Genomic DNA, 19,733 nt, shown 5'->3' with positions numbered 1-19,733 from the left:
TGGGGGCAGGGAGGAGACAAACAGGAACTGGGATGGGGGTTGTCCCCACTGGGGACATCAACACCTGGTCACAGACCTTCTCCTCTTGGGAGAAGCTCCCAAAGGACATCTCTCCTGCCCTTTGTCACTGCACTGACACTCCCCTCTTGCAAGGGTAAACCAAAACAAAGATCTACAGCACGTTTGCAGGACTTCACTAAGTCATTCACAAAATTAAAAGCATAATAATAAAACTCCAAATAAAACAAAAAAAGCAAAGCAAGGAAGCCAACCCAAAGGCAAAAACCACTGGAGAATTTGGTCCTTTGTTTGCTGCTATGAACAGAACTAAGAACTCCAGCCACCAGAGATACAGGCCAGATTTATAGAGGAAATTAAAAAAGAGAATAAAGCCAAATATATTTAGTTACTTAACTGAAAGTAAATCTAAGAAACTCAGATGGGATTATTCAGACTTAAGATCAGCTATTCAGGAGAGAAGGGAAACAAATATTTCTACCAAACTGACTTCAACATACCTGTTAATTACATTCTGGAAGAGAAAGATATGCAAAAGAAATAAAGTCAGTGAAGGTCAAGAATAGGTTCCCACAGCAGCTTACAGAAATGTGCCATAAATGGCACTTAGGTACAAAACTTTGATTCACTTGGCTGGGATTCATGAGCTGGGTGCTTATTCTCTGCATAATGGCTCAAAGGTAATAATCACAAATGGTGCTATTTAAATGGAAAATAAATAGCCCTGTCTCTTTAAGGACATCATGTCTCATTCTCGGTGGAATAGTGGCAGCTATAAAAAAAGCTATGATTTCAGGATTTCTTGTTATGACTTCTCTCCCCGCTTGTCTAAAAATAAAAGGCTACTCTGTATTTCCAGATCAATCTAACTAAAAGAGAAGAATTCTCTTACAAAAACAAAATAGCAGCTCTGACACTAGTTAGGTATTCATCACATGTGGAAATGGCCCATAATGCTGCCTTCAAACCTTTCCAACAAGTTGTATTAAATTAGGTTGGGTTGAGATTTTTTTTTCCCTTGCACCAAAAGCAAAATAAATATAGCTTTATTTAATGCTACTAAAACGGTCAGATTCAACTGGAACCCCAAGGCATGTGGCTTTGTTGTTAAAGCACATATACTGACTCTATTGATTGGTGCAGTCCTCTGTGCAAGAGAATTTGTCACATCAATAGCAACTGAAAAATACTCAGGAGCTGTAATATGGTTTAAATGAGCAGTTACCACATCAATATAAAGAGCATTTCAACGGCAGTAGATAGAAACCCTTCTGCAAACCTGGTATTTGTTTTAAGATAAAGGTTGACAACTTTTTTTTTTTTTTTTTTTTTTTTTTTTTTTTTTTTTTTTTTTTTTTTTTTAACAAGGGAGATTTTTTTAAGTGATGGTGAACAAAGCAGCAGCCCCTGTAGCTGTCCTGTGGTGACAGGAGCACTCTCAGGGCAATAAAAGCCACGATGGACAGAAAACTTCCAGGTAGGGAAGGAATCACACAAGGTGGATGGAAGGGCCAGGGGTAACTCTGCTGCTCCCTGGGCTCTTCCACTGCTGCTGCCCAGGGCACAGCTGTGGATCCACGCCTGAATTTGCTTCCCAGAGCCCCAGCCTGGCACAAGACATGAGCTGGGAGTGCTGGATGTGAGAGGAAGGCAGAAGAGAAGATTCCCAGCCCATCCTCAATGCCAGGCAAGAGCTGGGGGAGGAGAGAGCTCCTGCCATGCCTCTCCCTCTCCTCCACCTCCTGGGATACGTGGAAATGGCCATTCCCAGCTGGTATCAGAGGTGATCTAGGTGGGCTCAGAGAGACACTCACGGGCCTCAGTAACGTGCAATCTAAATTAGAAATTTAGCAAGCTGTAAGAGGGGCACTGAGGAGAAGTGCAGGAAGCATCCTGCACCATGGTGTGGGAAATGGATTTGTAGAGAATTCTCAAAGCCTGGCAGAAGGCTCACATAGCCCTGTGCATCTGTATGCAAACTCTGAGATAAATGCTGGCTCAGAAATGCCATGGAATAGGATGGAAATTGCTGAGAAAGAAATGGAACTGGAAACAAGTTTCAAAGGATGGCTTTGCAAATAAAGACTAGATATTTTGGAGAAATAGAACTATGAAAGGTGCATTGTAGTAGCACCACCGAAGGGTAATTTTAGATGATTGGCTTTAAGGCACCAGCAGCATTGTGTGGCAAAAAGATGATAGGTCAAGAAACACTTATAATGGATTGTAATTAGGAAATAGTTTGGCTTCTGATTGTGATGGCATGAATTATAACCTCTGTATTTTCTCACCCTTCACATGAGACTGAAAATGGAATAAAAGTTTTTAAAACACCTCTCAGTTGCCCCAGTCTGGGTCAGAAAAGGGATAATCTGACAAACCATGGCTGCACTGGTGGATCCTGGGCTTTTGGCTGGGCTCCCAGACCTCCCCAAGGCATGCAGCCTCTGCTTTGGTCACAACTGAACTGGAGAAAAAATATAAATAGGAAATGCACAGCAAGGAATAAACCTCCATTTCACAGGCTTGAGCAATCCCTGTTTTTCAATAATGAGAAATAGTTGCACGTTTTCTGAGGAGGGAGCAGGCTTTTCCTGACTCTGAGTGTTTATAGAGCCCAACCCTCTCTCAGCCACATCCCTACTCCCCTTGGGTTAAAGTACAAGGGACATTCTTGTCATTCAGGCAAAAAAAAACCCCACTAAAGGAGGATGAGAAGCTGCATGTGCTGCAAGTTTTGAATAAGATGAGAAATTTCACACTATCCTGATATCTTCTGGGTAACTGCTTATTTTATGATGACTAATAGGCAATTACTATGGTAATACTGCAATACAACATGTGTGAGGTTTGGAAATGAGAAATTATAGGTAACTACTTTGGACTCATTTCTATGGTAACAAAAAGTAATTGTCATTAAATACCAGTTATATTGCTGCTGTACCTGGTAATTATAGATTTTTTTACGCCCAGTAACATAAATAAAACCAATAAATTTATTCAAAAGGTCCACGATTGTTTACTTATACGTTGCTATATAGAATACACAATGACAAACACCTAATTAGGAAAAATAAACTCCATTGAGAGCTTCATCTTGTCATCTGAGATGGATACTCTGTTTTTCAATTTAAGGAAATGCATGAATTTCACATGTATTAAATGAAGTTAAGGGGAAAAAACCTTCTCTGCCAGAAAAATAGGTGAAAAATAATGAAGAGACAAGCAAATAATTGTCTGCATGTGTGGAGCTGTGTCTTACAACTGAATCAGTGATAGTAAGAACCACCTGACATATCCAGTCCTCCCAAAGGGACATAAATAATAAAATAATTTGGATAAAGTCCACATGTGCCTTTACCGTTAAAAAACCCTTATGAATTACATGTGAACATGAATTTTTGACTGTTTCTAGAGTCACAGAAATAAAGTCCAGAAAAACATGTTCAGGATAAATCTGAAATATTTCACCTGATCCAAAGCCTAGTTTTCTGATTGTATTTCAAATCTTTCAAAAGGAATGTTTTGGAAAAGGTCAGTTTTTAAACAGATTGTGCCATGAAGAAACAAAAATGAGACAAGATTGTCCTTTATAAAATGCTGGTATGAATAATTTAAAATGTTTCTCAAGCCTTCCCTTTTTTTCACATGGAACAATTTGCTACAAACTATTTAAGTTTTTACCAAACTACGTTTCTGAGACAAAAATATACTCTTTGCTCAGAACAGTTTTCCTATAGACACTGACACTGTTCATGGTGAATTTTGTGTTCCAGTCCGGGTAGGGCTGGCCTCCTTTCAGTCCAACAAATTAATTTGTTAACCCCATACACAGGCAAGAAGTAAGGACAGTGTTGAGTTCAAAAATATTGTCGCTGACAGTGGAATGAGAAAGGATTGGAATTAGTGCCTGCCCTCTCCTCTCCATTCCCACAAATTATTGCAGTACAGTTGGGCTAGAAGGATGCAGCAGTGGTGGTATTTCAGAACATTTCAGCTAATTCATGGCTTTAATTTACCCAAGGCTGACACTGTCACAGCTCCCCCAGAGGAAGAACAGAAAGGCCAAGGGATGGGAACTCTCACTGGGTCATGCGACAGAGCCTTTAGGGAAGGCTCAGGATATTCCATCTGCCTTGTCATGGCATCTCTGGGATAACTCAGTGAAGAGCTTCCCAGACTAAGCTACACATCCCTTTTGGTGCCAGGGTAGGATTTTGCCTCTGAAAGGTGAGGCTGACAAATTGGAACTAATCTAAGACGGTGTGGTACAGTCATCTCGCCTGCAGGGACACATTTCAGCATTCAGCTGCAGAATGCCAGCTTAAGAACAAGCTCTCGATAAAGGAAAGTTCAGGCCAAGCCTGGGGATGCACGACTTTTAAATCAAGAACACTTTTTTTTCTCCCCTTAGTCTACCCCCTCCTCCCTGGGGATGGCAATATGATAATGCTGTACTGCAGAGGGAGAAAAGTCGAGAAATCTCTCTTCCTTGTGCTAGTTTTCCTTTATTTCCTAAAGCTGTTTCACAGTTTAATCCATCAGAGAGGGTGAGATTAGTGTTATGGAGAAACTCACAAATATTTCTATTTTTGTGCCACGTTCTTTTAAACTGAAGCTAAAGATCAAGTCATGCACTACCCCCAGCAAAAGGGGTCTTTCTGTTCAGGGGAGAGTTGAGGACAAGTTGCCAGCTAGAAATGAGGGAGAAGACTCAACACTCTCTATTTTACTTGGGTCAAACAAGGGCATCTTCCTGGGCAAAATAATTAACAAGCCCATGCTGCATAACATCAGCTACACACCGTAATTGCAAAGCCAGTTACACTTAGAAGTGTAATGATACCAGGCTTTAAAGACTTCAAGAAAAGGGTGAAGCCTGTCTTCCTGTGTTGGGAAAGATTCTGCATCCTTGGCCACAGTGAACAGCAGGTACCTATCATTATTCAAAACAAAAAAAATTTTGTTCAGCTTGTGTATAGACTCTCTGAATATTCTGAATTAAAGGAGCTGCTTAATCACCCCTGTACATCCCACAAGGCACCTTGTCTTTTCATTCCTAATTGTACAGGTCCACAAATTCTCAGACTCTTGCATAAACTTGAATAAATCAGTGAAGTTTAGCATCCCATTTCCACACATCCTCATACACTGAACTCTGACATTCATTTCCATGACCATTTCTTTTAGAGCCACCTGAATATACATGCAGCATAAAAACAGCTTTCCCCACAGGTGAGTCTGTGCTTTATAGCTGCACTACTAAACTCACTTGTGGCAGTCCTAAACTTACTTGTTGCAGTACTAAACTCACTTGTGGCAGTACTAAACTCACTAGTGGCAGTCCTGAACTCACTTGTGGCAGTCCTAAACTCACTTGTTGCAGTACTAAACTCACTTGTTGCAGTCCTAAACTCACTTGTGGCAGTCCTAAACTCACTTGTGGCAGTCCTAAACTCACTTGTGGCAGTACTAAACTCACTTGTTGCAGTACTAAACTCACTTGTGGCAGTACTAAACTCACTTGTTGCTGGTGATGAACGTTTCACCACATCCAGGTCACAGTCACCACCCATTTTGTCTGTTCTCTTGAGAATGAGCTGTGGAAAACAGGCAGTTCTTGGTGGCATCAATGCAGATTTGGCTTAAGCCCCTGAACCTCAGCTCACAACAAGAAATGAAGGAGGATTTTGGAGGACTCACAGCCTCAGTCAGCCCTGCCTCCCCCAGAATGGCAGTGAGGAAAATTTCGCCGTCCGGCTGTTACCGTACCAGCCTGGCTCAGTGAGGACTGGTTCCTGTCCCAATGTCAGGAGAACCAGTCCATCCCACCCCTTCTCCAGGAGCTGCTGACACACTCAGGCTCCTCGTGGTGCCCACTGTGCCTGGGGTTCCAGAGGACAGCCAAGGGCATCCAGCAGTGCACTTTGCTGGTTGTGCAAGGCTGTGCACGGGTGGGGTAACAGAGAAACCTCTCTCGCACTGGCAGGAGATCAATTTACAAACTCAAGCATGAGGTTTAATTACCCATTTCATTATCTTAGCTTGCATGTGAACTTTCAATGAACCAAGGAAATAGTCACCAGCTGCTGCTTTGAGAAAGAGGGAGATAACAGGAGGAAGTTCAAATGCCTAAGACTGCTCTTGCTGCACGTGGCATCCCTGTTTGCAAAAGCAGGGCGTTATCCCCAGCCAACAGATCTCTGTTAGACCCCACCACATGGAAGACTTCTGAAAGTCCTATTTATGTGCTAATCTGAACAAAGACCAAAAGAGATGGAGCAGAGTTATCTAGCCAATCACTGAGAAGCCTTAGAGTTAAATTTTCAAATACAAGCAAGTGATCCTTAGAGGTTTTTTTTCAGAAATGCGTTCAGTAGATTCAAGAAGATAAATTGTGATGTGCTTGTGGATTTTGTATGAGCAGGAAATAAGGTGTTTGCTGTAAATTATTCACTCAGCACTAGTTAACTGCAATGCTAGCACATTACTAGGCTTTTTAATATTCTTCTCAAGATAATAGGTAGCATTCTGCTTATTATCCTCATTTTTAAAGTTATTAGTTACATTAGGCCATTTGTAAATACAGTGAAGAATTGCAAGAAAATCAAATGTTTTTTCAACTAGCTCATTAAAATTCTCTTTAGTTCAGGAGGATTGAAAATCCTGCATGTCATGGAAAGTTAAACCAGGAGTAAACCATCAAGCTCAGCAATTCCAAATTAATTCACATGCCCTTTCCTAGTACCTGGGTTCCCAGAAGGGTTTTCAAGTTCTGAGCCATATGAATGCCTATAAAAAGCTGCACGTCTCTCAAAAACTATAAATAACAGTGCAGGGGAAAAACCCGACAGGGCAAGTGGGGAAAACAAAAGCTGCTGAATTGCTACTGGAGTTTGCTTATGTGCAAGGCACCTGGAAGAGAGGAAAGTGATGTGGTGTCAGATTGTAGAGCCATTGTGGGGCTTTATTCCTGCATGGTGACACATTCTGATGAATTCCTGGTGCTGTCAGACGCCACCACTGCAGTATCACTGTCTGATTTGGGATTTTCCAAGAGCTGATGAGTGTCACTGCAGCTGGAAGGACACCACCCACTCTCGAAAGTTTCACTTAGAACACACAGAACACTGCTGAAATCACCCCCACAACTCCCTGCTGCTTCAGTCTAACAAGGAGCCAAGAGGAGGGGCAAGGAGCAGAGATCACAGAGTCATCAATGCTGGAAAAGGCCTCTAAAACCAGAATCCAGCCATTAACCCAGCACTGCTAAACCGTGTCCCTAAGCACCACGTCCACACATTTTTTATATCACTTCCAGGGACAGTGATTCCACCACTGCCTAGGACAGCCTGTCCCAATGCCTGACCACCCTTCCAGTAAAGATTATTTTCCTAACACTAAAACTCCCCTGGCACAATTTGACAAAGAGCTGCCAGCAGCCCCATTTTCTGCACCTTCTATCTTCTTCCTCAGTGGTCTCCTTGCCCATACAATAACCCAGCCTTATTCTGCTCAGCTATGCAATACCTAATTAGATCACAGCTCGAGGTAGCCTGGCTACAAAGTGAATTGTGTTATTTAGTCTTGCACTGTAAGCAAAACCACATGCAGTATATTTCATTTCTCAGGGGCTTCTCCAGAGAACTGTGTGGTACATGTAATTGCCCCCACAAACAAATCATCAACTAATCAAGTGCTTTTCATTATCACCTCCAGCAGCACATTTATTTTGTAAATAAATGCATTAAGAGAAAACAATTTTAGGGAAAACAAAAGATTATCTGAATACCATCTCAGCAGAGGAGGTGGTAAAGTAGTAATTCAAACACTAAAATGGAGCAAAATTAGCATAGGGTGGAATGATTATTCCATCCCATGCATCCCTATCTATTACAGTACAATAACAGAGTGAAATCTGTGACTTTAATGGATGATCTGGGTAGTTTAAGGGAGCTGTGATTGACTGACACATTTACATAGAGGCTGATGAGCAGCATAATGAGTGCATTTATAAAACACAGCTAAGGTCTAACTCTAATCTGACATTAACTCCCACCCCTAGAGGAGGCTTGTAGAGCAGATACCCTGCTGTCTTGGAGAGTTGCTCTCTGCCTCCTGAAGAAAACAAATTTGCTGTTTGTCCCTTTCCTAGGTGGGAATTTCAGGAAGCAGATGGCCACGTGAGAATCTCCAGTTTAACAGGAATGAATTGAAACAAGCAATACAGGATTCAGGCAGAACAGTGCAAGGTGTGTGAGGCAAATATAACAATACAGGGATTCCTTCCCCACACCATACCTGTAATTTCCCAGGTAAACTCCATCAGGATTGAGCATGGGAGCAATCTTGAAGACCAGGTGGTCTCTCAGTACTTTTGCAACCGGATGGTGGCTCACCAGGAAATCAATTATACCTGAGGAAAAAAAAAAAAAAAAATAAAGGAGTTTGAAGAGGTGGATCCATGACATCAATGATTTCTAAATATCTACCTGAAATTCCAGATATAAAAGATTAGAATGATGATTTCTCCTGGCTCCTGGCACTGCTTCCAACAGAACAAACCACTTGCAATCACATGGCATCTGCCAACTGCTTAAAACTCCAAGAACTTTAAGGATTGATACCTTAATCTGTCCTCATAATGCAGGGACACCACAGCTGCATTACCAGACACTGTCAAGTGTCCACAGAGGGAGAAGCTGCTGCTCATCAGCTGAGCCACAGTAACAAAACCTCTGTGCTCCTGAGAGGAGAAATGAGGATACCCCTCACACCCAGCCCGCACAGGGCTCACACTACAGCCCACCTGGTGAGTGGACATTTGTTGGGATGAGCCATCCCAAATTCATTTCAGCACACACCCAGCCCTGCCCGTGATGTGTGAACACAGATCTCAGATCATCTGCATGCATAAAGAGGGGTAAAATCCCTCAGAAGAATTGGGAGAGTTGCATAATATGTGCACTGGGCACAGGAATATTGTGCCATTGGTGGTCTGGAATTTATAAGGTCATATTCTTCACTTCTTTTACACTCATAAAAACCAGGAGTAACTGCACCTCATCAGCTGCTTTAATGTGGAACCCAGGCCAGTGACGAGGAAGCAGATCCTGAACGCCCTTCCTGTGGGCACACCACAGCACCAGAGCCTGCAGGAGCTCCCTCCTCTTGGCCTTGTGCTCTGGGAGCTGCTGAGCATTGCCTCAGCCCAGGGCTGGTGCTGGGGCAGGGATCTGGCTGTTAAATTCACTGCTCATCCCTTCACTGAGTTGGTACTGACAGAAATAGCTTCCAGGGAATTAATGTTGAGATAAATTGAGTTCCTGTGTAATCTCAGGACACCCACAGATAGGTCATGACAATTTGCTATTTATTGTAAGGTCCATCCTGTGAAGCAGGAACCATTTACTGAATTTCCCCAGAATAAATCAATCACTACGGTCTAGTAACAGGATAAAATTAAGCAGAGAAAAATTAAGGCTGCTCATGAGTAAAATTTCAGTAATGGTGAGCTCTATTAGAGTGTGGAATTGTCTCTCCAGGGTAAGAGTGGAATCCCATCATCAGAAACATTTAACACTGGACAGGGTAAAGCCTCAGGGAATAGCTGCAACGAGCAACAATTCAGCACAGAAGGGAGGGCCTGGGCTAACTAGCTGACTTCAGACCTGATTTTTTGTGATTCAATCAAAGTATTTAAAAAAGCCCCTAAGCCCCAAGTTCGTGCCAGATAAATGCATTTGTTTGCAGCTTGGCTGAAACATGCATTGAAGATGAGACCAAAATCTCACATTCTGCATGACTCCTTCATTTAACTAATTTCTTAAGGCCCACTTTGTATTTCAAATACCAGAAAGTCTGAACCTAGGCTGCTGTTGGAATGAATTCTAATTTTCTGAGGCACATGGAGAGAAATGAGGCTTCTGAAATGCCTTGGATGATCAAGTTATAGTTGACTCCAAACATCAGCAATTTTTTCATGTCTCAGTGACTAATCCTGAAGAGAACTTTTTGCAACCAGGTCTTCCACTTGAGAAGAAACTAAACCTGAATTTCTGAGGCAAATTAGCATATACATAATTATATTGCTCAGGAAACGTTCCTGCAATTACCTCCTCTGGATGAAGGGAACCGAACATGGATCTGCTTTTTGGCTGGTGTTGTGACTTTTGCTCATTATCCAACAGCAAGAACACGAAGGAGCGACGGGGACACAGTTGGATCCTGAATAACCAGATTTCCTAACTGTATGCAAACACGAGAAGCTTAGCTATGTTAAACTGCTGCTCTGACTGTTTCCTGGCAGTGTCTGAAACATAATCCACAGTACTCGCACCTGGAGGGCTCAAAATCACTTAAAGGGAAACAACCTCTCACTTAGTCCATGGTTTCTCAAGACACTCTGCTGGTTTTAGTTTAAAAGAACTTGACTCAAACACCAGAACAGTTTGTGTTTTCAAAAGCACTTAGAGGACTTAACTATTCAGGAATCAGTGTGTCCAGAACAGTTTTATCCTAGGTTAGATGAGACCCTTCAAGCTGAAATAAATTTATAATAAATAAATTTATCGATATTGTACTTTGCACACTGTGGATCACTGCTTCATCAAAGGCCCTGGCAGCACAGCAGGCAGGCAGGGAGGACTGAGAACACCTCGGGGGTGACAGGACTGAGCTCTTTCAGGAGGGGCACAAGAGCCCAAACTCTCAGGGCTTTGCTGTGCCAGTGAAGAGGCTGCTCCAGGTTCTGCCCATTTCTCCCCTGCTGTTGCTGCAGCCTCACTCACAGAGCTTGGCAGGAGCATCTTGGCAACTGGAAGCTGCAGTTTTCAGCTTCAGCAGGCAATTACTATCCCCCGAGAAGGAACATGCAGTGGTGTGGAAGGCTGCACGTGAACATGCAGTGGGTGAGGCTCTGCTGTGCCTGATTCACTGCTGCACCCAGAGCTGGGTGTCAAACACCACCCACAATTTCCCCAGGCACCCCAAAGCTACTCAGGCTGCTGCAGCCAAGCTACCCATCAAAAGGAGGTTGGCTTGATTTTCTTACTTGGCAGTCAGTTATGCCTGAAGAAGCTTTAGCCCATACCAAAATAAAATAAAAAATAGTAAAAAAAAAATTAAAAATATATTTTAAAAAATCATAGAAAAAAGTTTAAAAACTAAAAATGCCAAGGAAGATTTAAAAATAACTCTCAGAATTCTAACCTGGAAGCAGAGGCAGTTCTAAGGAGCATGAGAAGAGCAGGAGACAAAAGCATACATTTACATACACAGACCTCATCCTAAAATTATTGTAAGTATCCAAATAATCTATACAACTAGGAAATGGCTTTGTCTTTCAGAGGAACCCAATAGTTTTGGACTGTCTGAAATAGTCCAGATCAATAGTGTTTAAAATAAAAAGATAGATATCAGACTATTAAAAAAAAAATACCGTTCCAGTGAACTTGGTTCTCCTGTTAATAAATCAATACAAACTAAATTTTGCAGCTTCTGTAATCAGCAAGAGACATATCATTGTATCTCATTAGGATGGGGTTAAGAATTTGGCAGCAACCAAAGCCCATTTAATATCATTTACTTCAAGGCAGACATGGCAATACAACAGATGCCCTAATTTATTTGTTGATCTTTGTATTAAAATAACAGTTTGCTGGTAAACAGGAAGGGTAATGATGCCAGTCACCCTTGTTAGTGGCTAATAATTGCTTAAATTGTCCACTAATTGACCTGTGCTACTGTTGAAGCACTGGATCGTGTTGCAGGGCATGAAGTAAACAAGGCCACTGTAATGTTACTTCAGAGAATGACTTCTGGAAATAGAACTACTTATTGCCATAAATTTTCTTTTCACAGATGAGCAGATTAATTGGTCTGCCAATTAGTCTGCTATTAAAGGAAAAAAAAAGGGCTGCCCACAGATTGGCTGGATCTTCGAACTGTAGCCCCAGTTTGGGTCACAGGAAATAATCCAATCTGAATCAGTCACATTCAGCTATGAAAAATAAGACAAGCATTATTTAAAAACACAAACCTCTGTGGCTGGAGATCAAGGAAAACAGCCAAATAACAAAGTATTAACTTTTCAAGAGATTTCAAAATGAAATAAAGAATGTGATGCAATGGGCCTACTGAGACACATTACAGTGTGGAAAAGTTCTCCAATCAGAAGAAGCAAAACAATATGGATTATTTTCCTCTCAAGCTTTCTGGAAAGCAATTAAAATATTTATATTTCAAATAATGATATGCAATTATGGATGCTGCCTGGAACCAGAACAGCTCAGAAATCAGCATTCAGCCATGACACAAGAAGAGGCTTATTCATAGTCCACTAAAAATCCACCAAAGTCTTTACATTAACTTCAAGGAGCTTTTCATACTTGCAAGCAAAGGGGAAGAAAGAATTGAAAACAGGGAAAAGAGGTAACAATACTCACAACTGCAAATATTAGACACCCAGCCACATTGACTTAAAAATATCAGACTATTAAAAAACTGATTTCTTGTTAAACCAAATTTTACTGAAACTGCACTAAATCTGGACCAATCCCCTTCTGCTCTGAGTCACTTCCTTATCATTATTCTTTTCAAGGCTGAATGCACTTTTTCAAATTTCTCCTGCCTTCTGCAGCTCAGCACATCTCATATGCTCCAGTGTTAGGTCCTGTGGCATCTTTCTGCCCAGCCCAATCCAGCTCAAATTATCTGCTGGTCCTTCTCAAGCAAGTTAATCATTCACTCTTTGATAACATGCCATTTCCACTGTTCTGTCAAGACATTTCCTCAACCAACCTCTTAAACTCTGTTTAAACTTCCTGCTGGCTCTGACATGACCTCTCCACATTTGCTCCTTCCAAAGAAAAGCCAGCCTTATCCCCTGCTTTTTCCATTACTCCATCCTTTCACCCTCAGTCTGACAATATATTTAATTGTGCAACTATATAATACATTTGCCCTGCTCCTATTAGTGAAAATCTAATCAGCACAGATCCTAATGCAATATGGCAACTGCTAATGCAAACATCCCCTGCACTGTATCCAGTATATGTCAAGAAAGAAGTGATTTATGTTTTCAGACCCATTTCCTAATGCTGAGTAGCTGCTGGTATCCTTCACTCAGCTCACCACAGCCTGCAGGTTAAAGAGAATGTGACAGCTGGGCTCTAACAGCCACAGGATCTATGGAAAATAAATGTAAAGGAGTCCCAAATGCTTATGCTGATGAAAGTATTGAAATATAGTGTTAAAGGAGACTGAATCCAATGTGAATGACACTATAGTTTTGTGTCAGTGGAGAGCAAAAAAGCAAAAATATGGGTTAGGCTTTTTGGAGAGGTTTTTTAATGAGACAGTGAAAAAAGGTGATAATGGCCAAGCAGCTACAATATTCTGTCCCCAAAATACAAGCACAACACACAGAATAAACGACAGCAAGCCATCACTGTGCCACCATGTGCCTGCAAAGTGTTTCTCCTTCAGCAACAGGGCCCTCGCCTGTTCAGCCTTTGCCCTGTCTCACAGGACTGCAGGAAAAAAAAAAAAAAGAATAATCCAAAACAACACATCAAAACATAAAAAAGACAGATGGACCCTCTTCTCCACCCCAGCGTGGTGGGAAAGGTGTCACAGTGCCACTGAACCCTGCCCAGCACAGGTCTCAGCAGGGCCAGGGTGGGCTCCAGACAATGCACATCTGCTCCCCCAGTGCAGCCCCCAGCAGAGCCCAGCAGGCAGAAATGCCCAAAAAAGCCTCAGTCTGGAGTGCTTCAATATTCAGCACAATGGCAAGAACAAAAATAAAAGCATGTGAAGGGTGATAAACGAGCAGAGCTGACTCATGGTGAGGTTACTGATAGGATCTAACACCACGCTGTCACCAAAATCCTACAAAAATTCATCACTCCTACAAAAGATCATCACAGAGGGGTCCATATGCACAGGATCATCACAGATGCTGAATCTGCCCCTTCTTACAGCTCTGCTCCTCCTCCTAACGTGGAAAAACAAAGTGACAAACCCCAATGTGCTTTGTTTGTAGTGTTTCACACATTTTTGGAAACACGTTTCTTGGGGAAGGGGCGAAGAAGGGTGATGCTAACATCAATCCAGAAAGAATCCAGAAGACTTTGAATGATTTATTAATAGGTTGCTTTATCTTTCCAAGGTCCCCTTTGGAATCCATGGCAAAACCAAGGTTTGTTTCATCAGAATCATAAAAGCTAATACAGATGGTGAAGAAGCACTGCAAAACTAAAACAGGCACCCGTGTATGGTGTTAGATGAAGGAAAATTTGATGTCTGAATGATGTCACCACTTTCCAAATGCCCAAACTGGTGTGTATCTGCCTTTCTCTCAGAGCTCTAGGAAGGACATCCCTGGTTGCATTATTTCTGAAGGGTACAGACAGAGAAAGGATGATTCATTCTCTTGGACTATCAAATCTCTTGATCACACAGCAAATTTGTCCCCAGCTAGACAGGTAAATATTTCAGTGCTAAGTAAGATCTTGTTGCATGAGTTTGGCTGGTTAAAAGCACCCCAAAAAAAAGTCTATAGGTCCCCATGGTCATTCAGTTGTTTTTTTAAACCTGCAACCATCATTGCTACTGTAAAAAAACCCTAAAAACCAAACCAACAGTTAGTATCTGGTGAACTGTGCACAGAGCCCCACTCCACCTATTTTTAAAGAAGTTTAATCAACCTGAGGCAGAAAAGTTGCACACCTAACTAAGGATCCAGCTGCAGTAAGCAGATTGATTAGAAACACATCAAGCTACATTACAGCATGTTTGTTCTTTTATTTACCGTTTAGTCTCTCATCTATTCTCTGCTGTAACTCTTGGTCTCTTCAAAACACAGGATTAAAAGCAAAGGAAATCTCAAATAATGGGATAAAATGAATGTGCAGGAAATGAATGGGTGAATTAGATTACAGCAGATGAAACACTGAGGTCTCAAATGCAGAATGCAGGGAGTTTATTTAATTTGTTACTCTTTTAAAATGAAAATATGCTCACTGACTTGAATTAGTAATTTTCCTCTTTTAAGATATGTTAGGCCATTACAGCTAGGCCTGTTTCCAGAGCAGTGAAATAAATGGAAAACAGCCAGTCTCCCAGGGAACACAATCCTCACTGCATTGTGCCAGCCCAGTGGAACAGTGCTAATGTCAGCTCCAGAGAAAACCACACTTCTGCTGGAGGGGCTGCAGGCAAAGGAATTGAGAATGACTGGCAACAAATGCTTCAAATGGCAGAGCAAGGCACTGTGGATTTTCTCCAGTTTTAATGTGCATGGTAAGAACAGACACTAATTGATTTAAAGAAGATTTAAAAAAATCCCTCGTTCCTGACCATTTGCTCCCTCCTTCTTGCAGTTATCCCAGGGTTTCACAAACAACTCATCTGGAATTTGGTGTGGCTGGAACACAAATCCATGTGAACGAAGCAGTGGGAGCAGCAGTCAGGAACCTCCCAGCTGGGTCCTGTCAGTGTGAGAGAGAAACTGCTCTGACCCAAGTCAGGGCACCCCAGCCAACACCTGCACCCCTCCAGGCTTCCCAGATATCATCTTCTGCATGCAGTGATCTCAGTGAGGGGCTGAAGGCCCTGGGGGAGGACCACAAGTGACTGCAGCCACCTCTAAACCACCAGCAGATCTCAGGCGTGGGGTCAGTGAGTGCCCCTTGTGCTGCTGCTGCACCACAGCTCTGGGATGAAATCATTCTGTACCCACACATCGCAACTGCTGTCCAGAATTAGAAACAATAAAGTAACAAAAATCATTCTCACGCCGTTGTAAGGATACGGGAGACATTTCTGCCATCACAGCCTCAAATGACTTTTGGCATCTGTTAAGATTGCAACTTCAGTGAAGATTTGGGAAAACTGTGCCATGGTAAAACCTTCTGGGACTCCTAGGTAAGAAAATGGACCATATGATACCACATGGCAGACCTTGTTTCCCTTTTTAATGTGTCTGCTGATTGGACAGGACTGACTGGGATGGAAATCTTTAAATTTATTACAGATATTCCACATAAAGGAGGTGCATTCACACCACTGCCTTTCATGTGCACTACCCTACCATTTCTGAGAGACTTCTACATTTAGACCATGCAAACAAGGGCTCAGAACACCAAAGAGTTCCAGACCCTGACACTCCAGATGCATTTCAAACAGGGAGCATCCACAGTGAAATGGATGTGACTGGAATAGTCAGTCACAAATCAGCAGTCTAGAAGTACAATCAGCTCAGTGTAGAAAGTTGCTAAGTGATGAGTGTTTGGGATTTCCTATGTATTTTTATGAGCTGTTGCTCTTTCCTCATAAAAAGATTCACATCTGCTTTGAAGGATATGTGGCTGCTGGTGCTTGGCTGGAGCACAACATCCCAATTCAGTGCTGAAAAGATATAGATATACATTGCCAGTAAAACATAATTAAAGTTGGCATTCCCAGTGACTGGGATGTGGGACCAGGAGCCAGAATGCCTGATCTTAGTCTCTAGCACTGCTGATTTTTTGGCAAGTTGCTACCAGAGTCTGCTATCTTAGTGTGCTCAACTTGAGATAGCAATGGCCAGATTTGCAGGGCAGCAAAACTGGCATCTCTGGGGCCAAAACCAGCAGATGGATTTTCCAAACAAACTCATGGAAGCTCATTGGAGCTGACTGTGGTTGGAAACATGGCAAGTGGCCACAAAATGCTACGTGTTGAGCAAAATTCTGAAACTTTTCTGTTCTTACTCAGCTGTCACTAGCGAGATCTGTGCCACTGACAGCCCAGCCCCAGCCCACTCCTCCCTAAAGATAAGCTTTCTGGAAGGTAAGATTTCTGAAAAACAGCCCTGTAGAGGTCAAGATAGAAAGAGTTTTGGTGACAGAGACAACCAGTGTTGCTGGTCAGTTCAGAGCTGCAGCCCTCTTCTGTTGTTTTCTTTTCTTCCAAACAAGTAAGCACAGAAAGGAGCATACAAAGTGTTCCACAAACTACAGCTGGTTCCCAGAACCTCACAGGATTACCTGGAGAGGGTAAAATGTGGCATTTAATTTGGCCTGTTAAAATTGTCAGCCAAAAAAATAAAAAAGACAATTAAGCATTTTTGAAGAATAAGTCTAGTTCCTACTTAAAAATTTTCTAGCTACTTTATTCTACCCAAAGCCTGATCCTGTCTGAAAAGCCAAAAAAAAACCCCAAACCAAAACCATTGCTAAACAGACTTGAGTAGATGATGAGACCAGAGAAATGGTCTTGTTACAAAAGATGGCCTAGGTCATAGCCATGTAATCTTGTTCTGATAAAACTGTCTAACGTGCCTTAAGACCTTGCTCTGGTGCTTTGGCAATTTAACAGCTGGAAACCCCAAAGTAAACAAAGCTTGACCCTTTCTCTTATTTGTTGGATATGGCAATTTATGTCCTTGGGACTCATTTTGATGCCAATGAACTGAATTGTGCCTCTTTTCAGGCTTTAGGAACAGACATAGAACAAGTTAAAACCCACCAGACTCATCTGGTGTGCTCGTGGCAGCAGCAGGCTGCAGGAACACTCCCTCAGAGCAGCAGTGGGGTGCTGGTGGCCCCTGGCTCCACTACAGCTCTGGGTGCAGGGGACTCTGCTCTCTCCAGCAGCCCCAGGAGCCCACGTGGAGCCCTGGGTGATTCCCTCCCGTTATTCCTCAATGCCTGCCTTTCCTTGGAGCAGTGGGACATCCACAATCTCAAAGGAGTACACTCATTTAGAAGAGCAGAATGAGGCCAGGGCTGGATTTGTCTGGTAAAAAGTGCAAACCTGCCCAGAGGGAAGCAGCCTGGCTCCTGCCCTCCACAGGGGTGAGCCCACCTCAGCCCCTTCATCACCCTGATGGCTGATGGTGCCTGCTTAATCCCAAACTAATCTCCCCGGGCCCAGAGGCACTTGTGCAGCTCTCCAGCAGAACTGATGCAACAGCAAAGACCTGTGGAATTGACTTGAAAGAACCTGTCAGGCTGACAAAGAGAGGAGGTATTGGCAGGAGCACACAGCTGCTGCTGCAGGATTGCCTGAAGGGTTCCTAAATTCAGTGCACAGCACAGACTGAGTGGGTGGCTTTGTTGGCTGGCTTTCCTTTCTTTAATTTTCTTAATATGCTGTAAGGAGCTTGGAGTTCTGTTTGCATCGAAATGAGCCTACCAAAACCCCCTGGATAATGCCTCTTTTCCTCCTGGGGAAAAACAAAAGGGTTCCTGGAGAAACACTGCAAGGATCAGATGATCTTGTTTCATTAATGAATTGCTTGGGATTTATCAGAATCATTCTCAAGATGTTAACTCAGAATATGATGTGCTTGGTCATTACTATTCAAAGTCTGTCCTTCCCATGAGTGTGAGTCCCTCAGTCAGCTCAAAAAATATTCACTGCATTATGGCCCTCAATTTTTACAGAATTAACTAATGTTAAACACAGCTAGGGTTTCAGCCTCAGAGTTGAACAGAAATATGCAGAAGATTCCACCTTCCCCGATGTGCAAGACAAGAGAAAACCCAGAATAAAGGCTTGATTGCAAAGAGGGGAAAAATAAACACAAGGGGAGTAAAATCCAGAATGCATGAACCAGAGTCAAGCAGGAATGTACCCTGAATTAACCCAGGCACCACTGCACTGTTTCCTATCCTCATCAACTCACAGAACACCAGGCTTTTCACCATGGCCCTGAAGGGGAGTTTCAGCTGTCCACTAACAGCTCACACAGCACCAGCAAGCAGGAAAAAACCACAGAAACAGAAAATTGCTTCCTTCTCCAGTTTGCTATTTAGAGCTGTAAGGGTCTTGCAGGGGAAATAGAGAAACTGCATCATTATCAGAGTGTTGCTGCTTCACCCAGGACCAGGCTGAGCTCCCCAGAGCCTGGAGGATGTCTGCTTTCCTCCCCATCATGACAACTGCAGACATGGAGGGCAGAAACCTTTCCAGGGCCAGCAAGAAGATTGCACCACAAGTGTAAATTTTCCAAAGTTGCCTGCACCAGGGAAAAGATTCCCAGTAGAGCTATAAAAGTGATAAAAATAAACTTTGATGGACTCAAGGAGGACTAAGCAGACTCAGTTCTACTTGGGAAATTACTGAAAGTTGCAAGGAATAGCCAAAGAGGATGAACTTTCTCCTTTCCAGCCTTTTGTTGAATTGTCTCCCCAGACTCAGAGCATTTCCCAGTAAGCACAAGCAGCAGCTCCTGCAGCAGTAACTGTGCCACAAGAACTACACAAGCCTGAAGATGGATAGATTAGCCCAAGCAAAGAAAGTGCCGTAAGCTGAGAGGGCAAAAGGTGGATTTCTCTGGAGGCAGAGGGAGAGCACATTTACATACGAAAATCTAATACACAGTGAAAAAGGGAAAGGGCATTACATAAATAACACCAGGGAAGCAATGAAAAATATGTATTTTTAAACACGTTCTAAAAACGGTTCCCAGCATCTGCAAACATGTTGCTCAGCCAAACAAAGACCCAGAGGCAACAGGCTTGAGTCAGGCAGGCACACACACACAGAGACCAGAGGGGCCCTGCAGAGCATCACCCATTCACACCTGTCCTTTCCAGTTCCCTTCACCTGAAGGGTGTTGGGAGGGTGTATTAAAGGAGTGTATCTCCTTTAATGTGCCTTTATCTTCAATGACCTGTAGACATTTGCTACTGGCCACATCACAAGTGGGCTCCTCAGCTAGA

At 42.7% G+C, this 19,733-nt stretch overlaps 1 protein-coding gene across 3 annotated transcripts in view; it reads right to left on the bottom strand.

Moving 5' to 3' along the window:
• LOC134555496 (BEN domain-containing protein 5-like) overlaps positions 1-19,733 on the bottom strand; it is an 898,337-nt gene that overhangs the window by 171,009 nt on the left and 707,595 nt on the right. For all 3 annotated transcript variants that reach the window (XM_063407113.1, XM_063407114.1, XM_063407115.1), the window contains exon 8: positions 8,320-8,434. In XM_063407113.1, coding sequence (XP_063263183.1) covers positions 8,320-8,434 — 115 coding nt within the window. The remainder of the gene's footprint in view (positions 1-8,319; positions 8,435-19,733) is intronic.

This window comes from Prinia subflava, chromosome 10 (genome assembly GCF_021018805.1).
Source record: "Prinia subflava isolate CZ2003 ecotype Zambia chromosome 10, Cam_Psub_1.2, whole genome shotgun sequence".
Lineage (NCBI taxonomy): Eukaryota > Metazoa > Chordata > Aves > Passeriformes > Cisticolidae > Prinia > Prinia subflava.
The sequence above is the reverse complement of the archived record's forward strand: the minus strand, read 5'-3'. Positions and strand labels throughout refer to the sequence as shown.